Source organism: Saccharomyces kudriavzevii (genome assembly GCF_947243775.1).
Source record: "Saccharomyces kudriavzevii IFO 1802 strain IFO1802 genome assembly, chromosome: 13".
Classification (NCBI taxonomy): domain Eukaryota; kingdom Fungi; phylum Ascomycota; class Saccharomycetes; order Saccharomycetales; family Saccharomycetaceae; genus Saccharomyces; species Saccharomyces kudriavzevii.
This window is the reverse complement of record NC_079284.1, coordinates 362097-389493: the sequence shown is the minus strand read 5'-3', so window position 1 is coordinate 389493 and position 27397 is coordinate 362097. Positions and strand designations below refer to the sequence as shown.

The window sequence follows — 27397 nt, the reverse complement described above, 5'->3', positions numbered from 1 at the left end:
CTAGATCGATATTACAATGCCTACGGTGACCGTGAAGTATAACTTTCAACCCTTTAAGTGCCAACTACCATCGAATCTTACACTGAACGATGTACTGCACCAATCTTTGCAATTTTTCAAACTGCACACTTCGCCTAATGAATGGACGTTAGTACATTTGGATAAGCCTGTGCCATTGGATCTGCCATGGAGACTGCTGAACCTACCAATGGGCGTCAACCTAGAACTGTCGAGAAATGCTGATTTTTCGGTGGCAAATAACACTAATCGTAGCAATATGCCACCAAGCACAATCAAGATACGGTTTCAAATCTTAGGAAGCAATTCGGTAATAGAAGAAATCCCATCCAATCAACCGATGGCTCCGATCCTGCAAAAAATCAGCGGTGCTGCAGAAAATGATTTCAAGATTCAAGTTTTTTCCAAGACTATTGCCTATAAAACCATTAAAGATGATAATCTTACTCTTGAGGATTTAGGGATCCAAGAGCCTTCCTCAATAAGATTACTTCTTTCCAATTTAAGGTCCGCTGAAGATAACAACACCGATAGTACTTCTCCCCCTAAACAAACTTTAGCCACCATGACAACCCCAGAAACTATGACCGTATCGGCACCTCATGAACTTCACAAACCTTCCGTATTCGTACCTTCGAATGAACCACTGGCACTCATTAACGATCAGATCGGAAATGAAGAAGACTACGAATTAACAGTAGAACAAGCGAAAAGATATCAAAAAATGCTATCTTTGAAGGCCGGTACTCTAGGCGGTCCTATCCTAACAAAAAGACTCAGAGAAGAATCTGCCAGAAGCTTGTCGACAAAAAACAGGACCATTTCTGAGTGCCTCTTAAGAATTAAGTTTCCTGATAGGAGCCACATTGAAATAGCGTTCAAGCCGGATGAAGATATGCATACGGTTTATAACGTCGTATCGCAGTTTCTAATCGATGAGAAAATGAACTTCACATTAAATCAGTCACATCCTTTCAAACCCTTACCCAAAGACGATCGAAAACTAGTCGATGATTTGTCGTTTGGTTCCAAAACAATGCTTCTTTTTGAGACAAATTCAAATTTCACTGGCCCCTTGATAAAGCATAACCTATTTAAAGATGCGCAAAAAATTTCACACCAAACCATGGTAAACCCACCAACACACACCACAGATAAATCTAATCTACGGGACGCCTCTGAGGGCACTCCAAAGATCAAAAAGACACTGAACAAAGTACCTAAATGGATGAAATTGAGCAAAAAATAATTGAAGAAGGAAAATAGGATCTGCTTTCGTTTTTATTACGTTTATGTACAGGCATAGATAAAGTTATATATAATGCATTTTTGTTTATCATACTTTTATCTTCAATTTATTTACATCTTCGATTAATCCTTCGAGTAAAATAGACCCTGTCCCTAGTTCTCTGAAGGCCTCTTCCACCATCATAAAACTACAATAATCGCTATTTTCTTTCCACTTGATGAAAACTAAAATTTCTTTGATTAAGTGAGATATTATCACATCCTGATTCAAATCCTGTGGAATCCTTTTTAGTATTGATTCATTATTCATTAACTCCGTCTTTCGTTTTTTATAGTCATGAGCATCCTTACTGATGTTACTTATATTTCGTAGGTACTGCCTCTTCAGACCTTTTAAAATATACATACTCAAATCGTAATCGATATCCAGATCGTGCCTTTTCGTTAAAATTGTTAGTAACGCCGGAATCGCTTCTAAGTCTTCACTTTTTATGAACGTAGAAATAATTAATTTATAGAAGCCTCTGTCTGGTAAAATTTCACCGTTGGCCGTCATAATTCGAAACAATGCTCTTGGATGAAAACTGGGATGTATTTTTATCTGCTTCTTGATTAGGTTTTTGACAATAGACGATTTTTTTGATAAAATCTTGGAGTTATTTTGTAAAATATGGAAGTAATGACGATATACTGACCAAATCTCATAGTACAATGGCTTTGTGATGATGCGGCGGCTATAAAAGTGAGCGGGATCTGAAGTGGATAACGAAGATTCAGAGCTGACCTGTTGCTTAGACTCGAGTAATGGGTTAATAATTTCAAAACTTGAATTAAAATCATATAAACCATCATAGAATACAAGTATCTCTTTTATAAATTGAGCATTAGGGATAACTTCTGACTCCTGCATTCGTTGTAGAAGTAAATTCACCTTTTCCTTACATTCTTTTTTGTCAAATGAGGATATCTTCTGCGCTTTAATGTTCTGAATCTGAAGACTGTAAAATTCAATGAATTTGGAATAATGGTATGCATTAACTTCAGAATAAAATTGACTATAAAGTAGACTTGAGTCCTCTTTGGATTTAAGTGATGCTTCTTCAAGTTTCTTCAAGATGCTATAAGCTTTTTCTTCTTCTCCCACGCCCAACAGTATGTTCAGCAAAGAATTAAATTTCTTGGAACGCGAAACACTATCTAGCTTCATCCATTGTCCAGAGGCCTGTTGAGCTACAAAATTTTCCACAAAATCTGTCAATATAACACTTTTCGTTAAAGCCGAGACATTGTCAAAGAGCAGGTCATTGTATATTGGATTATCAGTGTTATACTTTGCGATAACGCTCTCAAAAGCTTCTTCTAACATCCCGACATTTTTTGCAGGAACAACGCAATCTTTATTTTGAGCAAAGATGCTGCGTAGTTTATCAAAGTCTTTCAACATATTGAGTTTGGTCTTCAAAATTAGAAACGTGAGATTTTCCTGCGTCGTCTCTGGTATCTCTACATACTCGTTCATAAGTTGTGCTGCCTTGGGGATGTTTTTCTTGTACAAATGAAAATCAATAACGCTTACAAAATCACGGTCTGATGGTATTTCTATTTCGTTTAAGAACTGAGTTGCGTTTTCCTCACTCTGAAAATGTCTAACCTTTAATGTGGATTCCGTTTGCTGGTCGTTCATTCTGGAAATCCCAACTTTTTTCACCAATCTGATAAATCGATCAGTTAGCGCATTTGCCTCATTTACATTACCAATCGATAGATATTTTCGGATGCCTAATTTGATAACTCTTGGACTTAAATAGGAAGACGTTGTTGAGTACCTTTCATCTGTCTCGGCCAAAAGTTTCTTGAAGTTTCTCAAATGGTTAGATCTTAACGTGATCATCAATCCTAATTCATTCCACCAACGCTCATTTACTTTGTCTTTATTGGTGATGAACAAATTATATGCTTTTTTGTAGTTTCCAAATGTCAATAGAGATTCGATGTAAAATGACTCATTTATAGGATCCAGACGAACTTTGCCCGTGCCATAAAGCAAATTCCCAGCTAAGTAAATTCCTCGGTGCTTTTTTCCCTCTACTGGTATTGATTTGACTACTTCATAAGCTTGAGCAAGTTGATCAAATGTGACCATTTCCGTTATAGACTCCTTTGATTTGATCATACCATTAAACTGCTCATTGAAGTTTTTCAGAATTTCAAGCAGAAAGTTTGTGCTTTTCAAAGGTATACTTCCGTCCTGAGTTTCCAATTCTTGTTGGGCTGATTGAGAAAAAATATCGTTCATTATGGACTCCTCTAAGTCGTGTTCATTCCTTTTCTCTTCATCGAATACCTGACTCGGCTCAATTGTGTTTGATCTCTTTATTTCCAAATCACATTCTTCTATCAAATAGCTGAAAATTGCACGTATTTTTTCATTACTACCCAAATCTTTGCTTTTTAGATCTTCATTTAAATTGCTTAAGTTTTTGCAGCTCTTTTTGAATGTATTTCCATTATAAAACTTCAAATATTGTATAAAAGTTTCTTGGATGGCCTCCAACGGGTTGATCTCTTGAAATTTTTTGCTGGCAATTAAACTATCCTCAACTTCTTCTGAGTTCTGTCCTTTTAAAATTAGGGTTTTTTCTGGTTCATTTGCTTCTGTGATGGCCTTGTTAAGGATTTTGGGAACATGAGAGATGGAATCCAGTGGGGCCCGCTTTAATCTATAAAAGCGTACTTGGAGCGTTGCTATCAGAGCACTGGTACGAAATGATCTGGTATATTTGAGCATGTATTGTCAGGTGTCGGACAGCACCACTTATTTTTCGGTACTAAGTCTTGTGCTTAGTGTTGGTTCGCATAATATAGATCTCTCAGTATCTTTCCTATTCGTCATCAACGATAAAGCTTTAGGTGTCCTATCTTGCACTCTTTCAGAGAGAATTATAATGCCTATATATTTAACGTGATGCACGCTATGTTTCTTATTTTCAATTTGCAACATCATTTGGTCTTATCATGCTTTTTTGATGTCATTAAATTTCAATAATTTGGAACCCACTTAATTTTGAATTCCGCTATATATTCATACACATGTACGTATTTTCCAGTCTTGCGCTAATAATATCAACCACCAATCAGTGACCCGGTTCTTGCTCCTAGATAAATTGATAGCAGTACGACCCCCCATTGGTAAAAGCGTTTCATGGAAAGCGCTTTCACATATCTCCAAGGTGTAGAGTATTTTGACCAAATCCAAACAACAGAGCACAGCAGCCAGTAGTACTTATTTTTAAGTAAAACGTACCCACACTTCATAATTGTCTTACCAGCTTTCCAAATGATATCAAATATCCTCATCAATGCCATAACGTTTTTATGGACAAGCGAGATACGAATATCAATGTCGTTCAGTTTGTCCTTTGTCCCATTCAACTTTTCTGAAATTTCACTGAAAGTTGAAAAAATCTCTTCATTCCATAGAGCAAAATCCTTGTTTAACGTAGACGTCATAGCTGTCCATTCTTGTAGTACACTGTTTTTGAAGTTTTTCATCTCAGGTACTATCTCGTTCGTGATGGACGGTAACAATGAGTCATGTAGGATGGAATTGAATCCCTGCAAGAGATCTATTGCTTCGATTTGCGATTCAGAAAGATCTCTTGACGTGGCACCTAACTGCGTCTTCAAATCTATCAAAAAATTCTCCAACTCGGCATTAACTAGCTCATTGTTCCTGGAATAATATTCTTTCACATCATGTGACATTTCTACTAAGTCTTGTAAATTATTCAGGTTTTCGTCCTTCAAATCATATATCTTGGATCTCATGTCACCTTTGTTGAGCTCGTCAGTAAGTTCACTCATGGTGCGATGGATACTATTGACATTATCTAATAGTTGATTGTTTTTCTCTATAATTTGGACCTCTAATTGCTCAGAAGTATCATAGAGCACATCATTTACCTTACTCCTAAAAAGCGAAAGATCGCTTTCCAAGATTATTCGATTGCTTTCCGTCATATTTCGCAGTTGACTATCATAGTTGTGAAACATTCTGGCCAGATCGTTCAAATACCCTTCTGATTCTTGCTCCATTTGGAATATCAAATCATTCAGTTTGATATTGATATCGTCCCCAAATGAGTCATAAAGTTCAGTGATGTTTAGAAACAGCTTCAATATCTGTTCCTTTTCATAGGGAAGGACGTTTTCATAACAAATGCTTGATAATCGCTGATAATTCCCACTATATGTGGTCCACCACTTTGAAGAAGATTCTAGTTCGAACATACAATCCATCATTGATCCTAAATCGCCAACCATGCAATTTGCAGGTATTTCGCCCAATCCAGACGCCTGAAACTCGCATATTGAAAGTTTTATAGCTGTTTCCACTCTAGTTTCAGCATCAATGGATTCAAATCCGTTTGCCATACATTGCGGTAAATAACTTTTCAGTGCGTCTTTGACACATGTTGATTTCAAGAATGGGAACTTGGATTCCAGAACGTTTGTTGCAACAGAGTCGTCTGCGTACACTAGTCTCTCTTGCAGCTGATTGTTAATTTTCCCTATCTCGAAACTTGAAACAATACTAATACAAGCCGTTAACAAATAGACGTGGCGCATTGCAAATAGCCGAAAAATGTCTCACAGAAACCAGTTACGGGACTGGAAAATGTATATTGTATTAGCATTTCCAAGTAGGGCTTATATACAGAAATGTTTCTCATTTTTTCTAAAACAGCTATGATGAACTTATCTTCTGATGTGACAGAGTTTGTTGTTATATATATTTTATTTACATTAATGTTCTGTTGCGTGGAATGTATAATTGTGGTGCAACGGACCCTTCTATGTTCCTTTTTCTCAAGTATACGACTTAATGTAAGGGTTCTAAGGGTGTGTAGTTTTCAATTTTGCTGAAGATAAATAATTTTCGAAGAAATACTTTTTGAATTCTTTGTTATAGCCTATAGCAGCCGTATTTCTGGATATATGATTTTTTTCACTCTTGTTTAGAGCGCTAACTATTTGCATTTGATATTTATGACTCAATTCAGTCTTATAGGTATCTATCATATTGGCCATCATAGTATAGTTTCCTTGAAGAGCAAAAGCTAGTATGAATCTCTCTACAAATTTACTGGGTATGTTTTGTTCACATATTGATGTCACCAAATTCAAAATTTTGGACAAATTTGCTGAGTTGGCCATCGGATCTTTGGTAAATGTAAGCACCTTTTTGATAAGGATGGGCAGTGTATTATGCATAATTTGCTTTGAGTGATCTGACCTTCGAAGAATATCCAACAATGAGCATAGTTCGTCAAAATGCCTGCACATAGGTATCAGAAATTTGAACAGCGTCACTTCCCCATAGTTTTGTATTATGGGCGCAAGATCTGCTATAAATGCGAACTTGGATTTCAAATCAAAATTCTTGATGTTTTCATCGAAATGAACGTCAACGCCCTTCAAGTATCTGTTAATGATGCTGGGGTCAGGTAAAACACCTTTATTTATCAAATGACCCAAGAATTTTTTACTTTCGTTCAAATTACCAATTTCAATATAAAATGATAACAGTTGTTCGATAATTATTGGGTGTAATGAATCTTCACAACGCTTGGGAAAAAACCTATTATTTATTGCCGCCAATAAATCTCTTAGTGCGGTGACCAAATCGGCGCTATACGGGAGACCACCACTGTTCGTTTCCATTTTGTGAAGTATGTGATGTAAAATAATGTCCACTGCTTTGACTTGATCTAAACTTGAGCATAGCTGTATCTGAGTCAGATTTATCAATAATATGAGCTTTTCGACCGAGTTTCCATGGTATTTTATAAGGTAGGCCAATATGTCTTCACAGAAAAATTTAGTCTGCCTATCGTTGCGGTCAAACATACTCTGTAGTTCATTATTTAGGAACTCCACCGTGGATTCTAGGTCATTTGCATCTTCAACACTTGATAGCGTATTCTCAAGACCCGCTATTTTGGTCATATCAGCAGAGGACAACTGGGGAATTTGAAAAAAATTCACGTCTTTGTTTGTGGGTCTGAGTATCATGCTCCTTTGGATTTTTCGTTTCGCAATGAACTTCATAAGCCATTTATTTACTCCCCTAATATCATCAAATTTCAATTTGCTATTCACTAATATGGTGTTTAGACTCACTGGATGTTTTATCAGTGATGGAACAATCTTTTCCCCATCAAGAAGAGCAGGATCACATTCCGTAGCACATGTGATGAATTGCTCCACTGGAGTGGGTTGATAAAATGGATGAATAATGTCTTCCGGATGAGGAACTTTGTCCGCATGTTTGTGGATTCTTGCACCATTCGCTAAGACAGGAGCCTTTTTCAGTGTAGGATACCATTTACGTGATTGCATCTTAACAACAAATACACGCCTCTACCTGGTGTTGATACCTTGCAATCTAGTAAGCACTTACTAGGGCCCTTAATGAATATAATGAAAAAAAAAATCATATATTTGGAAGCGGATTGGCAAAACAGTAGATACGTGCAAAATGACATCTGATCTGAACTACTCAATAAACCCCCTGTATGTGATTTCTGGAGCCGTTAGGCCATCTGTAGGCGTGCTTTCATATTCTGAGCTATCGCTGCCCTGTTTACTCAGGTAGACGTCTGAGATTGAATACTGCTCAACTGGACGCACATGTGCAATTGATTGTTGGGATTCATATTTTCTAACGGACACAACTCTTCTCATGACCCAGAGCATAGAACAGCAAAGAGCCACGCTGATCGTAGCAGCCAACATTAGCCAGCCCGGCCAGTCCAATTTGGAGATGAAGAGGAGAATATCCACCAGAAAGCATAAAAGGCATAACATAAACGTCGGTAGTGAAAAAAGGGCTGTGAATAACAGCATCTCCGGTGAATCCCCCAACGGTGTTACCATAATTGTCACTGCCAGTATAAGTAATGTGAGCGTGAATGCCAAAGAAATCGGGTGAACTATCAACAAATTTGAAACAACCACTTTTGAATTGGACGGCAGCGTTAAAACATGGCCGGAGGAGTCGACATCCGTGCTGTCGTAGCCTATCTTCTTTTTTGTGCACATCAGTTCTTTGTTTTTGCCACGCACACACCATCCAAAGAGCCCATAGTAGTGATTTCTGAAGGACGATAATGATAGACGCTTCGTCACGGGTACGGTAATTAGTGGGAATATTTCAAAGACGGTTGTGATTGCTAGCAAAAACACCACGATGTGAATCATGCAAACCATACTCCTCTTGGCTTAATAAATCTGCGTAAACTGTTCCACAATAATCATGTGCATACACACCCCTTTGCCCTTCCGCTGGCGCTCGTCTTCCATCATCTATCTATATTGTTCATTGTTTCCTTGGTTTCCCTTGCGCGCGCCGCTAGTGAAAAATTGAACAATGTCGAGATGCGACTGGAAATACACAGGCTGGCAGATATCAGGAGAAAGAACTGCTTGAATCTCGCGCATAATATACAGTATTTCTTGTTGAAACTTGGCTCTCTTGGCAACCTTTTAGTAATATCTGAGCTGTATATGGACATTATAATGCATGATGGTTGTTGCTATGACAACGTTATCATTCACTTCGCCATTTTCGTTTAGGAAGACAGAGAGACCTGGGATTCACATTGTATAAGTGAAGTCTGAGATTTGGGACGACGTCAGAATCGGGATTGAATTCAGACTGATGGTAGCATGAATGGTTGTGTTGGCTCGGAGTCTATATCAGTCATTATCGACGGTTTATTCTTGGTAAAGGCCTTTTTTCTGATGTGATGGACAGATAGGATGACTCACTGCATCATTCGTTATTGACTTCCCTGGATATCAACTAGATCAAAAATTCGTCTCAGGTCATCACATAAAGGCACAGCTTTTTTTCACTCAATTCAGATCTTTTTTGAAGAGCTATTTATACTCCCTTTATTTGAAGAAGTCTAGAGCAGCAGCCTAAAATGAGAGTATCACCAGCATTATTGCAACGCTCGAAACAGCTTATAGATAAGTACGCATTGTACGTGCCTAAAACGGGCTCTTTTCCAAAGGGCTTTGAAGTTGGCTACGTCGCATCTGGAGTCAAGAAAAATGGGAACTTGGACCTGGGTATCATCTTGAACACCAACAAATCTCGTCCTTCCACTGCAGCAGCGGTTTTCACGACGAACAAATTCAAGGCTGCCCCTGTTTTAATTTCGAAGAAGGTCCTTGAATCTGCTAGTGGCAAGAATATTAACGCCATCGTAGTCAATTCTGGTTGTGCTAATTCTGTCACCGGTGATCTCGGTATGAAAGACGCCCAGATAATGATCGACTTGGTTAACGAGAAAATTGGTGAAAGAAACTCAACATTAGTAATGTCTACGGGTGTAATTGGACAGCGACTACACATGGACAAGATCAGTAATGGTATCAATAGAATATTTAGTGAAAGGAAATTCGGCGGTGATTTCAACTCTTGGTTGAACGTGGCGAAATCAATCTGCACCACCGACACTTTCCCCAAGTTAGTTTCATCCAAATTTAAGCTCCCTAGTGGCACTGAGTATACCTTAACAGGTATGGCGAAGGGTGCAGGCATGATCTGCCCTAATATGGCCACATTACTAGGTTTCGTGGTCACTGATCTTCCCATCGAAAACAAGGCGTTGCAAAAAATGCTAACTTTCGCTACCACCCGTTCGTTTAATTGTATTTCAGTTGACGGTGACATGAGTACTAACGATACGATTTGTATGCTAGCCAATGGTGCTATTGATACCGAGGAAATTAATGAAAGTTCTGAGGATTTTGATCAAGTGAAATTGCAAGTCACCGAATTCGCCCAACGTTTGGCTCAGTTAGTTGTTCGTGACGGTGAAGGTTCGACAAAGTTTGTTACCGTAAATGTCAAAAATGCATTGCATTTTGAAGATGCCAAAATTATCGCCGAGTCAATTTCGAATTCTATGTTGGTCAAAACTGCGTTATATGGGCAAGATGCTAATTGGGGGAGGATTTTATGCGCTATCGGGTATGCTAAGTTGAACGATTTGAAATCTCTGGATGTCGATACTATCAACGTTAGCTTTATCGCGACTGATAATTCTGAACCTCGTGAGTTGAAGCTTGTTGTTAACGGTGTCCCCCAATTAGATATTGACGAATCAAGAGCTTCTGAAATATTGGCTTTGAACGATTTAGAAGTGTCCGTCGACTTAGGTACTGGTAAGGAGACAGCCCAATTTTGGACTTGTGATCTGTCACATGAATATGTTACTATAAACGGTGATTACCGTTCATAATCTCATATATACTTCTGCTCTCTTTTTCTATGAGCATGAATACATTAACATACATTGCCTGTCTTGGCATGTTACTTCGTACTTATTTATCTACACAAGCGTAGTCACTTACTGTAACAATGAAATTGTATAAATATATATATACCTATACACCTTCGTACCGCTAACCTCATTTAGTACTATCGGTCGTTGGAATCTCTACTTGGTCATTTAAGAAGTTAACTAATTTTTGTGCATCAAGTAAACTAGTGCTGAAGTATTGACGTTTTGGAATGACTCTCAGTAAATCAAGGACTTCTGCTGGTAGCTCTGAGTCTCTTTTGAACTTCTTATTGGAGAAATTTCCATTGTTCCCAGTTTCTTCCATTAACCTCTTCCTATCCGTTGAATTCAAATTCGAAAAGCCTTGAATACCTTTCTCGTTCCCAGGAGAAAAGTAGCTGTCCTCCTTCTCGTTATACATATAAGTTAACTCTAATTTCTTTATGAGGTTTGAGCTTTGAATTTGGTAGCGGCTCGTGAACACTTCGATCAAATTCTCTTGAGGGAATCTTTCAAAAAATCTTTTTTCTAAGGAATAAACATTGTTTAAATTACCAAACTTGGATTCGTAGCTTATCATTTTCTTGTATATTGCTTTCAATTGGGTCAAATCTTGAACTTTTTCCACGGATGTTTCAAATAAGGTTTTAATTTGTGAGTCCTTATTTAAAAATATTAAAAAATCTAAGTATTTGTTGATATAAACTCCATCATTTTGGAAATATTTTAAACCCAATTCCAAAACTTTAAAGGCTGTTTTATAATCATTTTGATTTTGAAATTCTAGATATGCATTTTCCACGTAGACGTCATGTGTTAATATACGCTTTAGTTTTCGACATTTACCGAATACAGAACGTGCTGCGGACAATCCAGATATTCTTTTCATCGTGTTCATATACACGCAAAAAACGAATGTTAATTTTTCCCTTTGGTTGTATACCAGATCTTGTTTATGCTCTGTGTTATTTCCTTCGCTTGTATTTACATCGGAAGTGATTTTTTTGTATTGGGATAGCAAAGTTTGAGTGCATCTGTCAAAACAGTTGGAAACACTTTCAGAATCATTATCCAATTCGTAGCATTCAGATAATTTGAATGTAAGAGAAGGAGAGTCGGGATTAGCTAATAACGCAGTATATAAGATATTTTGTCGATCCGAATTTTCAGATATATACATTGAATAATCGTACCACATTTCTGCGGAAAATATCATGTATTGAATACCTTGTTTATAAACATAGTTGATCCTTTGTGATAGCACATCTTCAGCGAGCATTAACTTATTCTCCCTTTCCCATTTTATCCAATTTAACCAAATCTCTAACTGTTGGATGTTTGAGTCCGAAGTACCCGGTTGTGGTATGTTTTTCTTGTTCGCTGTGCGCAGATTAATTGGAGATGTTCTTTTTAATCCATTTGTAATATTCAGCCATTCTTGATATAAAGAACGTGCCTTCATATATTCGGCCGATGATTCCCCGATGAACTTTCTTGCTGTCAAAGAATTTACTTCCTGTTCCCATTGGGTGTATCTGTTCCACATTTTTTCTAAATTATCGAAGGGGATACATAACATTTTCTTGTAGAACTCTCTTAGCATGTCAATCCGTTGTTGTTCCTCCCATTTGTTGAACGGTTTCCATTGTTCCAAGAAACTGAGATATTCATTCCAAAAAGATGATGATTTAGGCTCAAAAATTGCACACTTTTGCATGACTAATTGAAATGCCTTGACAATAATGGCTCTGGCTTCTTGCCCACCAGTAATTAAGTTGTTTTTTCTCCGTATGTAGTCCAAGTAGGTCGACCAAAGAGGTAGGTCGTTGTTTTCCAACTTGCCAGAAAGGCACTGGGCGAGAATTTTCTCAACTGTCTCAAATTCATCTCTTGCCAATTCGCCTTTCAATTGTAAGGTCCACGCAGGTGAATAAAAAGGAAACGTGGTATGGAACTCCTCGTATATCTCTCTCACCTGACCATAAGACTCCTGGGTCTCTAAATACTGGATGAGTTGGAAGTATGGTAGGATGTCAGTAGGATTTTCTTTAATCCTTTCTCTAAGTCGTAACTCATCTTCATGTATATTATGACTGGACTCTGCAGCTTTGTCCGCAGAGGGATATAATAAATCAGGAGTGGTGGAACTAGACATATCTCTTCTTTTTACCCTTCGGCTTATCTCTCTTCTTGTGTTGTAGAGTAACTTCTCGCCATATGAGCTAAACTTTTCTTCTTAATTATATGCCAATTTCAGCCGACAATTTCGTCGTTTGTTTTGTCATTTTGAACGATGTATGGAATCGAAGAAGAATGAGCTATTCAGAAGACTAACCTTTATACTGAAAGCAGACCATTAGAAAAACGCCAAAAAAGGCTGTTATTGGGTTGGTAATGGTTGACGGTAGCGTGCATGTATGGGGTGCGAATGGTAAACCATCTCTGATCTCAGTTGAGAGTATTGCCCTCGTATGGTTTATTAAGTCATGTGATTCGGAAGAGGCAATGAACATGGTAAAGGGAATACAAGTAGTATTTTCTAATAACACAGATCTATCGCCAGACGAAAAATTACCTGTACTGATTTTAGATAATGGCATAAAAGTTTCCGGCTACGTGAACATTGTGCAGTTCTTGGAGAAGAATGAACATACTGCCAAATATGAAAAAAGCAGAAATGATGAAGAGACCTTGCAACGGAACCGTCTTTTGGAATATGCTCTATTGAATTTTATTGGTATTGAATTTTCAAGATTGTCGGATTACCAGCTCTTCCTGAACACTAAAAATTACAATGAATATACCAAGAAGTTATTTTCCAAACTATTATATTTTCCGATGTGGTACAATACTCCATTGCAATTAAGATCACGAGCACGTGAAAATTGCCAGGAGATTATAGGGTCCATAACTCTTGAAGATGATGAAGATTTTGTTGAAAGTAAAGCGCTAGAATCTGCATCACAATTGGCGCAATCAAAAACTTTCAAAATTACTCATGAGAACAACGTTAAGAATAAGCAAGACCTGCAACAGGTGAAATACAATCTACAATTCGATAATAGACTAAAAACTTGTATTAAGCATTGTTTGCAAGTCCGTAAGAAATTGGATGAATCTGTGGTGCTTCCTCCTGATATTCTTTTCTATGCAAATATTTACGTTCAGCTAAGCTTACCTGATGGGAATCGAGTGCGTTCAAAATTGGAACAAACCTTTGGGGGTGAATTTGTGAATAATACGTTAAATAAGATTGGCGAATTTGTCCAGAGTTCCGATAACGACTTGGAACAAAGAGACCCCCGATTTAAAGAGCAAGGGAACGTTGTAATGTCATTGTACAATTTAGCCTGTAAATATATATAAAAAAGATACAAAAAATAATGCGGAAAAATAGGTCCTCTTCAGTTTCTTTTCGGTTTTCGTACTCCTTTGTAAATAAAGTAGTAAACAATCGTACCGTCATCATTGATTATTGCCAGTAGTATTCTTTCTGTGGATGGATTGCTCAATTGAGCAAATATCTTAGTCAAGCATTCCAAAGTAAGGAAGTATTCTTTGTACTGAGACATGTTGATGGGTAAGATAAACTCTAACGGCTGTGTCGGCACGGGACTTTCATCATCTTCTGCATCGGTATCATTACTTAATTTATGTGGGGGGCGACCTCTGAGTAAATTTAGTTTGTTTTCTTTCCATGATATAACTTCTTGCAAAATCTCCACCTCGGTCCACATCTGGAAAAAGAGCAAGTTATTTTTTACCAAGGATATGATATCTGTTGTCCCCATCGTTATTTATTCCAGTATTCTTGGCCCATTCTGTATGTAATGACCTGTGGTATCGCCTATTTGGAGATGAGTATTTATTTGTACAATCTTTTTTGCAGCGCTTGTGATTGTTTGAACTGAAAAAAAAAAAAAAAAAAGAAAGCTCAGATCATGCCATCGAGTAAAATAGAAGTGCGTATGTCAGCCCAAAGCACTATATGAGATGACTCGAACAAATTCATGTTGTAAGTTGGATATTAAACGTGCTAAAGATTATTAAGTATATGTCTATGTAGTATAATTTTAAGGGCATCTCCTCCAAATATAGATGTGATGAGGCCTTTTGACCAAAAAAAAAGGTTAATTGGGGGGAACAATCCAAACATGATTATCAGAAAAAGTCTTTAACTTTGGTTAGAAATTGATGCTTCTCGGTGGAATGACGATCTTCGTTTATATGACGATCTTCACTTTCATCAACTTCGTTTATCAAGACTTCGGGGTCCACATGTAGGTTTCGAATAACCTTTTCGGTTGCATCTTCCATATCCATCATACCGTATATGGCAATGGTGATGATACCTAAGATACCAGCAAAACAAGAGAATGTCATGGCAATTATGCCCTTTTTGGTGAAACCGCTAGGAATAACTCCGTGCTGGACGTTTTGACCGGTCAAGTCGGTCAGATCGAGCGTATTGGCAGCAGCATTGCCTTCGGTAGCGACGGAGCAACTCTTGCAAACTTCCAAATGGTTTTCGCTTATTTGTTGGGAATGAGCCTCTTGAATACCAAACGGATCTTCCACAAGGACAAGACCTAGTCCCTGCAACAAATGCCATTCGATGTGGCAATGGAAGAACCAAACACCAGGGTTGTCGGCTTTGAATCTGATGACAAAATTGGACTGTGGTCTCACGTATAGCGTATCTCTTTTCATTGGGTATTCTGGGAAGGCAGGGTGGTTATCTGGGTCGAAACTGTGAGGAACTTCACCCAAGGCGTCATCGTATGTACGATCTCTTTGAATGGTTTGGAAGGCGTGACCGTGTAAATGGAAAGGATGGGTACCTGTATCCTGGTTGTTTAGTACAATGTCGACGATCTGGTCCTTTTCCAAGATGAAAGTGTGTGTGTTTGTACCATAGATTTCGGAATTGTTGGCTTGGTCACCTGCAGACAAGACGGTCATTAAAGTGGGGACCTTCGGAGTGGTATAGGTAATGTTGTTGAAGAAGGCGTAATTCACACCGTTTTTCAAGTTATCCATGACAACATCGACGGTAATGACGTAGTCTGGCTCACCATAGATGGCCTCCTTTTCGTATGGTTCCAGATAGAAGTCGTCCAAGTAATCATCTATTGAGTCCACGTAGTTTTGGGCGGGTAGCGCAGCAGACTTGTTGTAGACCATGTACGAAGTAGCATTCAATTGCAAATCACCTGGGATGATATCCAACATGGTGTCATCGAATTTTTGCATGATGGCAAAATTTTTGTCGGTTTCGTTTTTCGTGTGAACCAGGACCGTATATCTCTGGGCGACAGTAATGTAAAGCATATCTGTCACGTTTTTTTCAGTGGTGATACCGTCGATCTCGACCACGGTCATTTCATGGTCCTCGATCCAGAAGTACTGGGACACGAACCCACCGACATTAACAATTCTGAGAAGGTACGTGGTATCCGGCTGGACGTCCCATGTCAGGTTCATCGTGTTGTTGACAATCAGATTTTGTGGGATGGGTTCGGCACCGGTTGGATTGTAAACACTCATGAACGACTTGGTCAGGTCGGTCACCAGGTCGTGGTACCACTCACTAAGCGACAAAGAAAGTTCCTCATCGTAATCGTACGGAAAGTTATCTCCGTCATTGATAATGAAAAGACCCTTCATCCCGTCTTCGTATTGACCATCGGTGTGCGAATGGTACCAGTAAGTACCGACATTGTGCTCCACAGTGAAATTATAAAGCATGGTATTCCCCGGAGCAATGGGACACTGCGTCAAGAAGGGCACACCGTCCATCGAGTTGGTCCCGTTTTGGAAAAGACCGTGAAAATGCATGGAAGTGTTGGTGTTGTTCATCCCGTTGGTCAAGTACACCTGCACACGATCACCCTTGTCGACGGTGATGTCCGGCCATGGGAACTGGTCATTACAAGTGATAACGGGACGACTTTTGAGCCCATCCACGTTTCGGTAGTCCCATCCGGCGGTCCAATTGAACGTGTGCGTCTTCGCCTGCGCCAGCGAGAGCATCGAGAAAAGCAAAGCGACTACAGAGAGTAAAGCCTTAGTCATTAGGTTCTAATTTTGATGCTGCCGTTCCTTACGCTACACTCTTCTTCCTTCTCTCCAACAGCACATCGCGTAAAACAAGAGGGCCACGCCACGGCCTGCTTATATACATATATATACACGTCCACTCAAGCACACAAGCACACACACAAGCACAAAAAACACTATATGTGCAACACCTTGATGTTCTCCCTCAAAGGATCAACCGTATAAGCGCATCCTTCATTTGCTGTCGCCATCGGCGAGAATAAGAGCACCTACAAACGGGTGCACTTTTGTACGCCTGTCTTGCCTACTGGGCCTGCCAAGTCAGCCTTGCCTGGCTCTGGGCGGAGGGTCTTTATCGGCGACTCAGCGATCCGTAGGGATCCACCCCAGGCCCGGCGGGCTGACTCGCACCCCGAAAGGAAAGCATATTTTTTGTCGGGCGGAGAGAAAGAGTTCTCTTTTTCGCAGAATGCCATCTATTGGGTCCTGAAACGGTATGAGTATATTACTATTCTGGCAACTGCAAAATAGGCAAGCCAAGGCATTATCGCATAGAAGGCAGCACAGATTTTTGTAGCTGTTTCTCTTTTCTATTTTTCTTTTTACAGCAGTAATGTCTCAAACGGAGACACAGACTCAGAAGTCACACTTCGGTGTGGACTTCCTCATGGGCGGTGTTTCTGCTGCCATTGCAAAGACGGGTGCTGCCCCCATCGAACGGGTGAAGCTGTTGATGCAGAACCAGGAGGAGATGCTCAAGCAGGGCTCGCTGGACTCGCGGTATCTGGGCATAGTGGACTGCTTCAAGAGGACGGCGAGGCACGAAGGTATTGTGTCGTTTTGGAGGGGTAACACGGCCAATGTTCTTCGGTATTTCCCCACGCAAGCGTTGAATTTTGCTTTCAAAGACAAAATCAAGTCGGTGCTGAGCTATGACAGGGACCGGGATGGGTACGCCAAGTGGTTTGCCGGTAATCTGTTCTCCGGTGGGGCGGCCGGTGGTTTGTCGCTGCTGTTTGTGTATTCGCTGGACTATGCAAGAACAAGGCTTGCTGCGGATGCTAGGGGGTCGAGGTTGACCTTGCAAAGACAGTTTAGCGGGCTGCTGGATGTGTATAAGAAGACGCTGAAGACGGATGGTGTGTTGGGGCTGTACCGCGGGTTCATGCCCTCTGTGGTGGGCATCATCGTGTACCGGGGTCTGTACTTTGGTTTGTACGATTCTTTCAAGCCCGTGCTGTTGACGGGTGTTCTGGAGAGCTCCTTCATTGCCTCGTTCTTACTGGGCTGGGTCATCACCGTGGGGGCCTCCACTGCATCGTATCCCCTGGATACCGTGAGAAGAAGGATGATGATGACGTCGGGCCAGGCTATCAAGTACAACGGCGCCATGGACTGCTTGAGGAAGATCGTGCAACAAGAGGGTGTCTACTCGCTGTTCAAAGGCTGCGGTGCTAACATATTCAGAGGTGTGGCCGCTGCCGGCGTCATCTCCTTGTATGACCAGTTGCAGCTGATAATGTTTGGCAAAAAATTCAAGTAAAAAAAAAAAAACAGAAAAAAATAGAAAAAAATAGAAAAAAAAAATCTACATATTCTAGCTATCTATCTACATATTCATTCCTTGCTACGTACCCTTCTTATGCTATAATGATCGGGAAGCTTTCTTCTTCGCAGTTGTAGTCAACGCCGCGTGGAGATGGGAGTGTTTACATAAAACTAAACAATGAAAAATAAAATGATAATAATGCAAAGTAGCACGGACAAAGTGCTGAACCGCTGGATTTAAACTTGCCCTATGACTTCAATCGAAGACCTCATATCAAACCCGCCCTTGCTGCTGCATTCTTCACTGTCTCAACTCCGCTACCTCATTCTCAGTGAGGGCCTCCCCATATCTGAAGATAAACAGCAGGAACGCACGCGATGTTACGTGTGGACGGTACTCTCTCAGACCTCTATGGAGGTGTCTACGCAACGGTATCTTGCCCTCTTGAAGCTGGGTCCACCTTCTATGACCATCTACCAAAAAATCAAGAACGACACTTCTAGGACTTTCCAAACTGATCCGAATTTTAGAAATAGAGTCTCGGAAGACTCTCTGATCCGATGTCTGTCGTGCTTTGCCTGGCAGACACAGCAGAGAAGACAGAAACCTCATTTAAGTCACATTCCTGTGAGCACTTACGTGCAGGGCATGAATGTATTGTTGGCCCCTTTACTCTATTCATGCCCTTCTGAACCAATGGCATACCAGCTGTTCACCAAAGTTTGTTATGAAATAATACCGACTTACTTGACAAAGAACCTAAACGGCGCCCAGAACGGCGCTAAACTACTCGATATTTCACTCAGGATCATCGATCCAAAGCTGAGCAAGTTCCTATCGGACAATTTACTCACTGCAGAGATTTATGGCATGCCCTCCATCCTCACGCTATCCAGCTGCAATAAACCACTCGACCAAGTCATCAAACTCTGGGATTTTATGTTTGCATATGGCTTTCATATGAACATTCTCTTTGTGGTAGCGTTCCTGGTGAAAATGAGATCCAAGGTTTTCAAGTCGGATTCTCCCGTTAATCTACTGCGACAATTCCCAGATTTTGATGCTGACGAAATCATCCGGCTGGGAGTCGGGTTCATTGCCAAGATCCCGACTCAAATCTACGATCTGTTGGTGGACCACTTGACTGACCCAGACATATATATACCATAAACTGTGCGTGGGGAAAATGTTATCTTTATTGTTTAATCCTACAACGTTTATATATATATGTATGTGTAAAAGAAAAACAAGAGAAATTTACAGTAAACAGTGAGGGTTTTTCACTCTATTATAGCCTGAAATGAAAACGGCTCGTATGCATATCCTTCACCTTCAAAGAATTTGGACATTGCTTCCACCCAGTGCAAACGTAAGGCATGCAACATCGCAGAAGTACCCTCCATGAAAACTAAGATACAAACAGTCAGAACAAACCACATGGCAAACAAGAAAACCACCTTTATTACGGCTAAAGGCGATCCCGAGTTCTTAGAACTAAAAGCGTTTGATATGGTCATGTCCCATAACACACTAGACAGTTGCGCATGAGCCAGCGACAACGCCCAAAGACGCAGATATGAAGCTGTATGAGAAATACAGTTCAGGCAGAACTCAATAGTATGAATCACTTGATGAATCATGACATCACCAAAATTAAATGTTCCATGTTCATCACCGGAAACGTTTTCGTTGATACTATCCGCAATATCACTGATAATCATTCCTTGAAATCCTTCCGCTGAATGTCGCTGTTGTGCCAATTGTTCATCCTGTTCGAGATTATCTACACTCTGGTATCCATGAGGTCTAACACCAACATTGTTCTTGTTTATCCTCTTCAGTGTTAGTGGTTTATATAGTAATAACCATGGAACACAAATCAATGCCGCAAGCAACAGCACAACTTGCAACTTGGCTTGTCCGGGATATAATTGATCATCGATGGTTCCTGGTGCTAAAAACATGTTGATAAGCATATTCAGTAACCCTGGGGCCGGTTTATCATCCTTAACCCAATCCTTTGACCATTTGTACACGATGGCCCAGGACAAATAGCCAAATATTGATTGCATAAACACCAACCCAGGAATGAAGTTACCGATTATGTCCACTTTAGAGTTTTTGGCCCTGAAGTTGATATAAGAAAACATGAAGGAATACGTCATATGTGCATATCCCATTAAGATAGATAGTTTCATCTTATAAGAGTTCGAAAAAAGCAGTCCGTTGTCTGTACCATGCCAAGCAAAATCTAATCCGAATGGATAAACTCCAGTTTTCTTTGCCTCAATAGATTCACCTTTTCTAAAAGTGGAAGGCCACTGCCAGCCAGATCTGAATAACGTCATTGACTTGGAAAAGATATCGTTGTACAATAACCCTGTATATACAGAAAATGCGCCCATTAACAACACAACATACCTACCAGTGAATGCCATGTCAAAAATTTCATCCCTGCGCATGGCTCCGAATTTACGTTCATTCAACACTAGAAACAATGCCATCAAAAATAAAATCAGCCCATGGCCCATGTCACCAAACATAATGGCAAACATAAAGGGAAACGTGACGACTGTGGCTAAACCAGCATTAATTTCCTTATAGGTAGCAATGCCGTATGCGTCCACAATCGATTGAAAGGCTTGAGTGAATTTATTAGTTCTGTGATATGTTGGCGGTAATCTATTAGTTAGGATCACATTGAAGACGGTACTGTATTCAGAACCTAGTGTTTCAATGTAATCCTTCAAAGAGTCTTGCAGATGAATTAGTTCTGTGGAAGGAACCCAGCCTTCAGCTATCAGGCCTTGAGATTCTTGCTGAAATTTGTTCAACGTGGTATAAACATATTTTTCTCTTTTCGTCATGGCGGACCATATTGGCAATTGGTCATGTATAACAAGCAATTCTGTGTGTAAAGTTTGTTCTGTTGTATATAGTATTCTTTGTAAGTCATCTATTTGGTGATTTAAGGTGTCAATTAACTCGCTAGAGCGAGCATTCAAAGAGACTATTTTACCATTCAAGGAATCTATGACACGTTTCACCTTCTTTAGTAATGTTTCACCATGAGTAAAGACAATAAAGCAGTCCTTTTCGACCTTTTCTCTACCTTCTAACAACGGTTCTTCTATTGGGAAATTTTGGAAGATCAAATTACCACGTAATAACCTCCACAGAATTCTGTTCAATACGTCTACTTTGGTCCTCCTAATGGAACCCGTTATCATGTATCGATGCTGGTATCCTTGTTCTAAAAAGCTTAGATCCTCGGTTGACTGGTTTCCAAGAATACCATCCCTCAAGGTATCTGGATTCTCCGACATGCCGTCATCAAAAGAAAAAGTATCACTCAGTGTCTCACTAACGTTATCCGGATTCAGTCTGAAGTCATCCACGTCCCTCTCTTCTCGTTCAATTTCTGGGTTCCTAGCTCTTCCGGCGATCCCTGGATTGACTTCAATGAATTTTGAACATTCAAATATTACCTGTCTTTGTTCTAAAAGGTCGTTTAGTTTGATTCTAAGATTATCTAAGGACTCGTCTAACTGTCTCGCACGGGACTCGCAATCAGTGATTTCTCTTACCATGTCATTAACATTATCCAATGATAGTAGTTCCATGGTATTGATGAGATTTAGCATATCAGGCTGAGCAATGTCGTTTCCTTCATCGTCAATGTGTAGAATGTATTTCCAAGTCTCTGCGGCATGCTTCTCTACCACCTCATTCAAGAAGATCACCATTCTTTCCACTTCGTCGAAGCGCCTCAACTGGTTAACATAACCTCTTTGGAATGCGGTCAAATCTTTATTAAGGTCCATTACCATGAAGACGCCCATTTTCCCTAGTAAGAAAGTCACCTCTCTTATAACTTCCAACGGTATGTACAGTTGGACATACGTCATGTCCGCTGAGCGGTATATAGCCTCTTCTTGGTTCATTATTATTCATATAACTCGAGGAAACTCAAAGAAAGAAAACACCTCCCCTTTTAAGTTATGATATGCTTTAATATAAGTCTCGAGGTTACGAAACTTTTATATGCAAGCAAAAGCGAAGGATAATTTAGAACCTGTAAGCAAAAATAAAAACAAAAAAAAGTGTGTGTGCAACTTCTCTATTAATTTAAACGCTGTTCCGATCACTTAGGTGGAACTCTCTTTTCTCCATGACCAATGCCCAACTGACTACATAAACAGAAGTAGCCAAAAAGGACACCTCTATTTTGAGAAACAAAAATAAGCCCCGCTACCCGCACAATAGGAAATTGAAAGGTTCAATTAATCCGGAGTGGCATTTAAGGGACGCAATGAACTGGACCCTGGAAGACGCGTATATTATAGAATATGTATGACTATGGTGGGCACTCTAACTACTGGCAACACAGTCGGCCAGTTTGATGGAAAAACTATGCAAGATTCTAGAAAAATCTACTCTGCCAGGAGTGCACCGAATGACAACTTCTTTAGCGAGCATGACCAAGATGATGCAAGTGACGAAATAGATAATGAGGGAGCCAGTTATAGTGGTAGTGGTTACTATGGTCACTCAGATGAATCAGAAGTTGCTGAGTTAACAAGGAATGACACTACGGGGCAGCTTCCGCCACTGGACAGTTTTATTTTCCCAGATTCTAGAGCTCTGTTCTTATTGGACTTGGCTAACTATGCTGATTTAACTTATGAAGAGATAACTATACATGGGTTTGAAATATATATAGTGGAACAATGGGTTGCGTGCAGAAATTTGTCAACATTAATTACATCATACACAGGGAACTCTCAAGATACAATATCAGGAGTCAGGGTTGTTTTGCCAAAGGAAACGGGTATATGGCCTGGGAGATTTAAACAGTACTTCGAGGAGTTGATGGAGTTTGCCCGGCCGAAATTTACACCAAAAGGCACTCTTTTCATCACCAATTTATCTGGTGTGTCATTTGGCCTGACCCTGTTGCATGTGGAATGTGGAGATTTGAGAACGATTTGGAAGGATTTTGAGGTTAATTTTGATTTGAAAAACCTTCATTGCGGTGGGAGATCAGCAAATCTTTTGTGTCCTCCAACTATGGCATCGCTTGACAAGTTTTCACAGCTGTTCAAAATCCCCACGAACACTTTTATAGCCCAACATCCTCAAATGATTCAACAGCAGCAACCACGTTTGTCTGCGGAAGAATACAAATCGTTTGGTAGCCCCAAAAATGGGAATGTCGACAATAGGTCCCCCGTTGTAGAGATGGTGACATTGATTCAAATATCACTGAGTTACTTTAACTTTTTATATAAGAACTACCAAACAGACGGTCTTTTATGCGAAGATACCAAACGTGCTATAGATGAATGGTGGGAGGCCTATGGAAAATTGTATCTGGGTACCGAAAAACCGAAGAATGAATGCACTCTGGGTCCAACAACAGTAGCTGGCCTAATTAGTTTGATCCTTTGCTGCTATTTCAAATTGATGATCGAAAACTGTATTTCTTCCAAGGACCCATTTGATGAAGTTGGGTTTTTTCAAGGTGTTTTCAATTTCCAAAAGAAGCATGGCCTGAATAAACGGAAGTCTAGAGCTTATTTAGACCCAAGAACATTAGAGAAACTTTTTGAAGTGACAGCAAAAGTTTCTAGTAAAGACATTTTCAAATTAAAAAAAATGGTAACTTCAACTGTACAAGATATTATAGGGAAGGGCAATCCCATTAATCTGTCGCACAAAATTCTCACGACAGAACTGGATGCACTTATTCATAATATTCATGGAGGCTCTGTGGGGCTGTTATGGAAAGGTAAGGGACACGCAAGGAAAAGCTGTAGTGATATATCTAATGAGGAGTTCTTAAAATTCAACTATCAAAAAGGTGATCCTAATAGGCAGATAAGGGAAAGAGACTTACTACTAGAAAAAGTCCGTCTAGAAAAAATCGCATATGCACAGAAGCATGCTTCCAAGAAGATGAGTTCTTCCAGTTTTAATACATCTGAGAGTATAGAGGAGACCAATGCCATGCCCTCGTCAGCAACAGTGTCGTCGATGTTCCCAAATTATGATAATACCAAATATGCTTACAATTTTGGGATCAACAAATTGTATCAAGGAGAGTATTACCGGAGAAATTCATTTCCTTATTGTAAAGATTGGACGCACGACACTATTTATGAAGACCTCTCAAAGTTGAAAGAAAAGTCGTCTCGTTTATACAGATGCAATTCTTTTTCCGCAGTGCAAAACATTGTGGAGAAATGGGATTTACCGTTCGATCCATCTGTTGTTCGAATAGCCAGAGATTTGCTGCGAATGAAATACCATATCCAGGCGCAGCAACACATACAAGAAATGGATGAGCATTATATAGGCAAATTGGAAAAAGAAGGGACAGTTGCTCAATACTACAAATTCACCGAAAGATACAAAAAATTACAAGAGTTGTATAAAAAGTATTCAGACAGTGCAAAAACATTTGAGGGGAAATTTGAAGACATTGACAATAAGCAACAACTTCTTCTTCATGAAATGCAAGAATTGAATTCACTATCATCAAGACTAAAATATGATATGAGGATACTGGAAGTCCGCGTAAGAGATATTGAAAGTAGTGTTGCTCAATTTGACTCCAAATTGATTGGATTGAAATGTTCTCTTCAAGGGCAGGGCAAAGCTGGTATATGCTCTGCAACGGATCCTAAGAGTGACAAAGATCAATACGATAAATGTGTAAATGATCTAATGACCATTAGCAACCCCTCCTATGAAGCGCTGTGTTTGAAGATGTTAAGCCGTCGTTATTTCAAGGATTTGAAGGATGATACTATGGAATGGTTCAGGTGGCTATTTGGCAATAGTTCTCTGCCCAGTAATGTGAATGATGATGACAGAGGCATCTAAACATGATTTCTTAAGTCTTTTTCACAGGAAGTCTGAATATATTTACTCATTCATGTACATACTTATATATGCAAGATTATGCTATGTCGTGCTTTTGCTGCTTATTCGAGTTATGCCAAACTACTTCAATATGTGGTATTCGTTTTGCAGGTACTCTAGCTGTTTTTGAAAGCGAGTAAAGTCCCTGGAATCTTTAGGTATGAGCTCCCAATCAATCTCTTTCAAAAGTGTTTTGAGCTGCTCAATAATGGCATATAGTTTCCTTTTTGTTTCCACGTTTTCCGACTTTAACAACTCATAATTTTGTTGAAGACTTTCGTTCCTTTCATAAATTTTCTCTGATGTAAATACGGCCACATCTCGTCCTCTTATTGCATTTTGTTCGTCAATAAAGTTCTTGATGTATGACAAATGCTCATTTATGTGGCTAATTAGGGCAAGAACCTTAATATTGAAGTACTCTTGCTTTTCAATCTCGTATATTAATTTGAAATTCTCAAAAATGAGCTGTTGTGCTTCACTAGGGGACGCTGCTGTTTCAGATTTGTCATCTTTCCATGAGTCCGGAACTATACTTTTGCTCAATTTATCGTAGGATATGCCTGATTGTTTGGCAAGTCGCTTTAGCAGTAGCTCTATCCGGTCAGTCTCTTGTCTGTTGGCCCGACATTCTGCCGTTAAAGTTTTTGTCAATTGAAGAAGGTAATCAAAACTATCATTACCTCCACTGTTCATTTTTGCCAGCCGCTATACAATATTACTTCTGGGTTTACTTTGGCAGAAGCGTGCACAATTTACTTGATTATGGATCTTCTTTCTTCATCCATTGCCGAATCCCAGGCACCAATTCGGCAGTATTTTTACCTTCATTATGACGCTTACAAACTCTTCGTAATTCAACAAAAGTTGAAGCGGTGGCTCAATGGTAGAGCTTTCGACTCCAATTTAATCTTGGATATTCCAAGGAATAAGATTGCAATCGAAGGGTTGCAGGTTCAATTCCTGTCCGTCTCAATTTATTTTTTTGCTAATTGTTTCTTTTGAAATTCGTTTACTATGACTTGCTGCAAGTCTTTACTAGTCTTCAACTACCACTAACCCTGGGGAGGATTTTGCGTGCCCCTCCCTTCCCTGCTGCAACGGCGGCCGTTGTTTAATCTTCCCCGAACAGATGACTCCGAAAGGGAAATATTTAGAAATTGGAAACAAATTGGAAGCATTCAAGAATGAAGACTAAATGTGCTGCGGGTAACCTATGCGCATAGGTACCAAGGTATGCTTCTTCAGCTCACGGAGAGCATTGTTCGTCAATACCTTGAAAAAAGAGAGAAATTAGAGACATTGAGTTCTCGTAATGTGATTTCTTGATCAATCTCGAGCAAAATGTTGATAAGCAAGTAACTTTTTTTCCTTTGCAAGTAATCTCTAAACATGCATATAGACATATTCTTTGCCGATTGAGTTTAACTCTCTCTGTCGAGCTGGAATTGCGTTTGTGATGTTATGCCCTGCACTCGTGACGTTTTATATGAGTACTCCTAGATCAACAAGGTATTGCTCGGTTTTGCCAACCTCTTTCCTGAATGATTGAATATATGATCCCACGAAAACATTTCTCGCAAAAATATGAGATTGTTGAAATAGGAGTCTATTATCGCCCATTGATCAGTGGTATAATGTACATATTTAGAATATGACGTAAATTGTGGGATCAAACAGGATTCAACTGCTATTGACATGGAAAATAATGCAATAGGATCGATGATGTAGAAAACGAGGATAAAATATCCAAAGTATCATGTAGAATTGCGATCTCCTTTTCGTGGGTTTTTGAATCCCGAGATGACCTCCTCGTTTATTCCATACCTAAAATTATTGCCTTCATAAAAAGTGGAATCGCAACAATTATCACGAGATTAACACCTTCAGCTTCCAACACTTGGCCTAAGCCACCTGAAAAATGTAAATGTCAAGAAACTTCAAGTCCGATCAATTGCTGTCATTCCGTATCTGGCCGACTATGGTTCTATATCCGTTGTTCCACCTTATGTATAGGTCGGTTAGTGTCAACTGCTTAGATTGGTGGTTCTTTACCCGTTTCTGATGCGACTTGAGCTTATTACTTTGTGTTGATAATTAGTAGTATTAATTAAGAATAAAGAGCAGAACTCTTTCTTATACTATATAAGAGAGGTATATAAAACACACGCCGATTGAACATTCTTCAAGCAAAGACTAGTTATGTGAATAATGATGAACCTACTTGTTCCAACAC

The 27397-nt window shown here is 39.5% G+C and overlaps 15 protein-coding genes and 1 non-coding gene across 16 annotated transcripts; 7 read left to right on the top strand and 9 right to left on the bottom strand.

Annotated features, from left to right (window-relative positions):
• Positions 1 to 16: 16 nt before the first annotated feature.
• On the top strand, positions 17 to 1267 carry UBX4 (Ubx4p; the record flags this gene model as incomplete). Its single annotated transcript, XM_056230299.1, has 1 exon — positions 17 to 1267. The coding sequence occupies one exon, from the start codon at positions 17 to 19 to the stop codon at positions 1265 to 1267; it is 1251 nt and encodes a 416-aa protein (XP_056084231.1).
• An 87-nt stretch (positions 1268 to 1354) lies between these two features.
• On the bottom strand, positions 1355 to 4054 carry SOV1 (Sov1p; the record flags this gene model as incomplete). The annotated part of the gene is made up of 1 exon (XM_056230298.1): positions 1355 to 4054. The coding sequence occupies one exon, from the start codon at positions 4052 to 4054 to the stop codon at positions 1355 to 1357; it is 2700 nt and encodes an 899-aa protein (XP_056084230.1).
• A 335-nt stretch (positions 4055 to 4389) lies between these two features.
• On the bottom strand, positions 4390 to 5895 carry KAR5 (Kar5p; the record flags this gene model as incomplete). Its single annotated transcript, XM_056230297.1, has 1 exon — positions 4390 to 5895. The coding sequence occupies one exon, from the start codon at positions 5893 to 5895 to the stop codon at positions 4390 to 4392; it is 1506 nt and encodes a 501-aa protein (XP_056084229.1).
• Positions 5896 to 6162: 267 nt separating this feature from the next.
• AEP1 (Aep1p) lies at positions 6163 to 7668 on the bottom strand (the record flags this gene model as incomplete). Its single annotated transcript, XM_056230296.1, has 1 exon — positions 6163 to 7668. The coding sequence occupies one exon, from the start codon at positions 7666 to 7668 to the stop codon at positions 6163 to 6165; it is 1506 nt and encodes a 501-aa protein (XP_056084228.1).
• A 156-nt stretch (positions 7669 to 7824) lies between these two features.
• Positions 7825 to 8538, bottom strand: RIM9 (Rim9p; the record flags this gene model as incomplete). Its single annotated transcript, XM_056230295.1, has 1 exon — positions 7825 to 8538. One exon carries the CDS (start codon positions 8536 to 8538, stop codon positions 7825 to 7827), a length of 714 nt encoding a protein of 237 aa, XP_056084227.1.
• Positions 8539 to 9257: 719 nt separating this feature from the next.
• Positions 9258 to 10583, top strand: ARG7 (glutamate N-acetyltransferase; the record flags this gene model as incomplete). The annotated part of the gene is made up of 1 exon (XM_056230294.1): positions 9258 to 10583. The coding sequence occupies one exon, from the start codon at positions 9258 to 9260 to the stop codon at positions 10581 to 10583; it is 1326 nt and encodes a 441-aa protein (XP_056084226.1).
• Positions 10584 to 10752: 169 nt separating this feature from the next.
• Positions 10753 to 12780, bottom strand: RNA14 (cleavage polyadenylation factor subunit RNA14; the record flags this gene model as incomplete). Its single annotated transcript, XM_056230292.1, has 1 exon — positions 10753 to 12780. The coding sequence occupies one exon, from the start codon at positions 12778 to 12780 to the stop codon at positions 10753 to 10755; it is 2028 nt and encodes a 675-aa protein (XP_056084225.1).
• A 239-nt stretch (positions 12781 to 13019) lies between these two features.
• On the top strand, positions 13020 to 13991 carry SAM37 (SAM complex subunit SAM37; the record flags this gene model as incomplete). The annotated part of the gene is made up of 1 exon (XM_056230291.1): positions 13020 to 13991. The coding sequence occupies one exon, from the start codon at positions 13020 to 13022 to the stop codon at positions 13989 to 13991; it is 972 nt and encodes a 323-aa protein (XP_056084224.1).
• Positions 13992 to 14029: 38 nt separating this feature from the next.
• On the bottom strand, positions 14030 to 14416 carry SEN15 (Sen15p; the record flags this gene model as incomplete). Its single annotated transcript, XM_056230290.1, has 1 exon — positions 14030 to 14416. The coding sequence occupies one exon, from the start codon at positions 14414 to 14416 to the stop codon at positions 14030 to 14032; it is 387 nt and encodes a 128-aa protein (XP_056084223.1).
• A 370-nt stretch (positions 14417 to 14786) lies between these two features.
• Positions 14787 to 16700, bottom strand: FET3 (ferroxidase FET3; the record flags this gene model as incomplete). Its single annotated transcript, XM_056230289.1, has 1 exon — positions 14787 to 16700. One exon carries the CDS (start codon positions 16698 to 16700, stop codon positions 14787 to 14789), a length of 1914 nt encoding a protein of 637 aa, XP_056084222.1.
• Positions 16701 to 17298: 598 nt separating this feature from the next.
• On the top strand, positions 17299 to 18228 carry AAC1 (ADP/ATP carrier protein AAC1; the record flags this gene model as incomplete). Its single annotated transcript, XM_056230288.1, has 1 exon — positions 17299 to 18228. The coding sequence occupies one exon, from the start codon at positions 17299 to 17301 to the stop codon at positions 18226 to 18228; it is 930 nt and encodes a 309-aa protein (XP_056084221.1).
• Positions 18229 to 18483: 255 nt separating this feature from the next.
• BUB2 (Bub2p) lies at positions 18484 to 19404 on the top strand (the record flags this gene model as incomplete). Its single annotated transcript, XM_056230287.1, has 1 exon — positions 18484 to 19404. The coding sequence occupies one exon, from the start codon at positions 18484 to 18486 to the stop codon at positions 19402 to 19404; it is 921 nt and encodes a 306-aa protein (XP_056084220.1).
• Positions 19405 to 19514: 110 nt separating this feature from the next.
• On the bottom strand, positions 19515 to 22178 carry STV1 (H(+)-transporting V0 sector ATPase subunit a; the record flags this gene model as incomplete). Its single annotated transcript, XM_056230286.1, has 1 exon — positions 19515 to 22178. One exon carries the CDS (start codon positions 22176 to 22178, stop codon positions 19515 to 19517), a length of 2664 nt encoding a protein of 887 aa, XP_056084219.1.
• A 409-nt stretch (positions 22179 to 22587) lies between these two features.
• On the top strand, positions 22588 to 25122 carry STB2 (Stb2p; the record flags this gene model as incomplete). Its single annotated transcript, XM_056230285.1, has 1 exon — positions 22588 to 25122. One exon carries the CDS (start codon positions 22588 to 22590, stop codon positions 25120 to 25122), a length of 2535 nt encoding a protein of 844 aa, XP_056084218.1.
• Positions 25123 to 25242: 120 nt separating this feature from the next.
• Positions 25243 to 25857, bottom strand: FAR3 (Far3p; the record flags this gene model as incomplete). The annotated part of the gene is made up of 1 exon (XM_056230284.1): positions 25243 to 25857. The coding sequence occupies one exon, from the start codon at positions 25855 to 25857 to the stop codon at positions 25243 to 25245; it is 615 nt and encodes a 204-aa protein (XP_056084217.1).
• Positions 25858 to 26030: 173 nt separating this feature from the next.
• Skdi_13.trna11W lies at positions 26031 to 26136 on the top strand. Its single transcript has 2 exons — positions 26031 to 26066; positions 26101 to 26136. It is a non-coding gene; the product is annotated as a tRNA-Trp (tRNA).
• The last annotated feature ends 1261 nt before the right edge of the window (positions 26137 to 27397 follow it).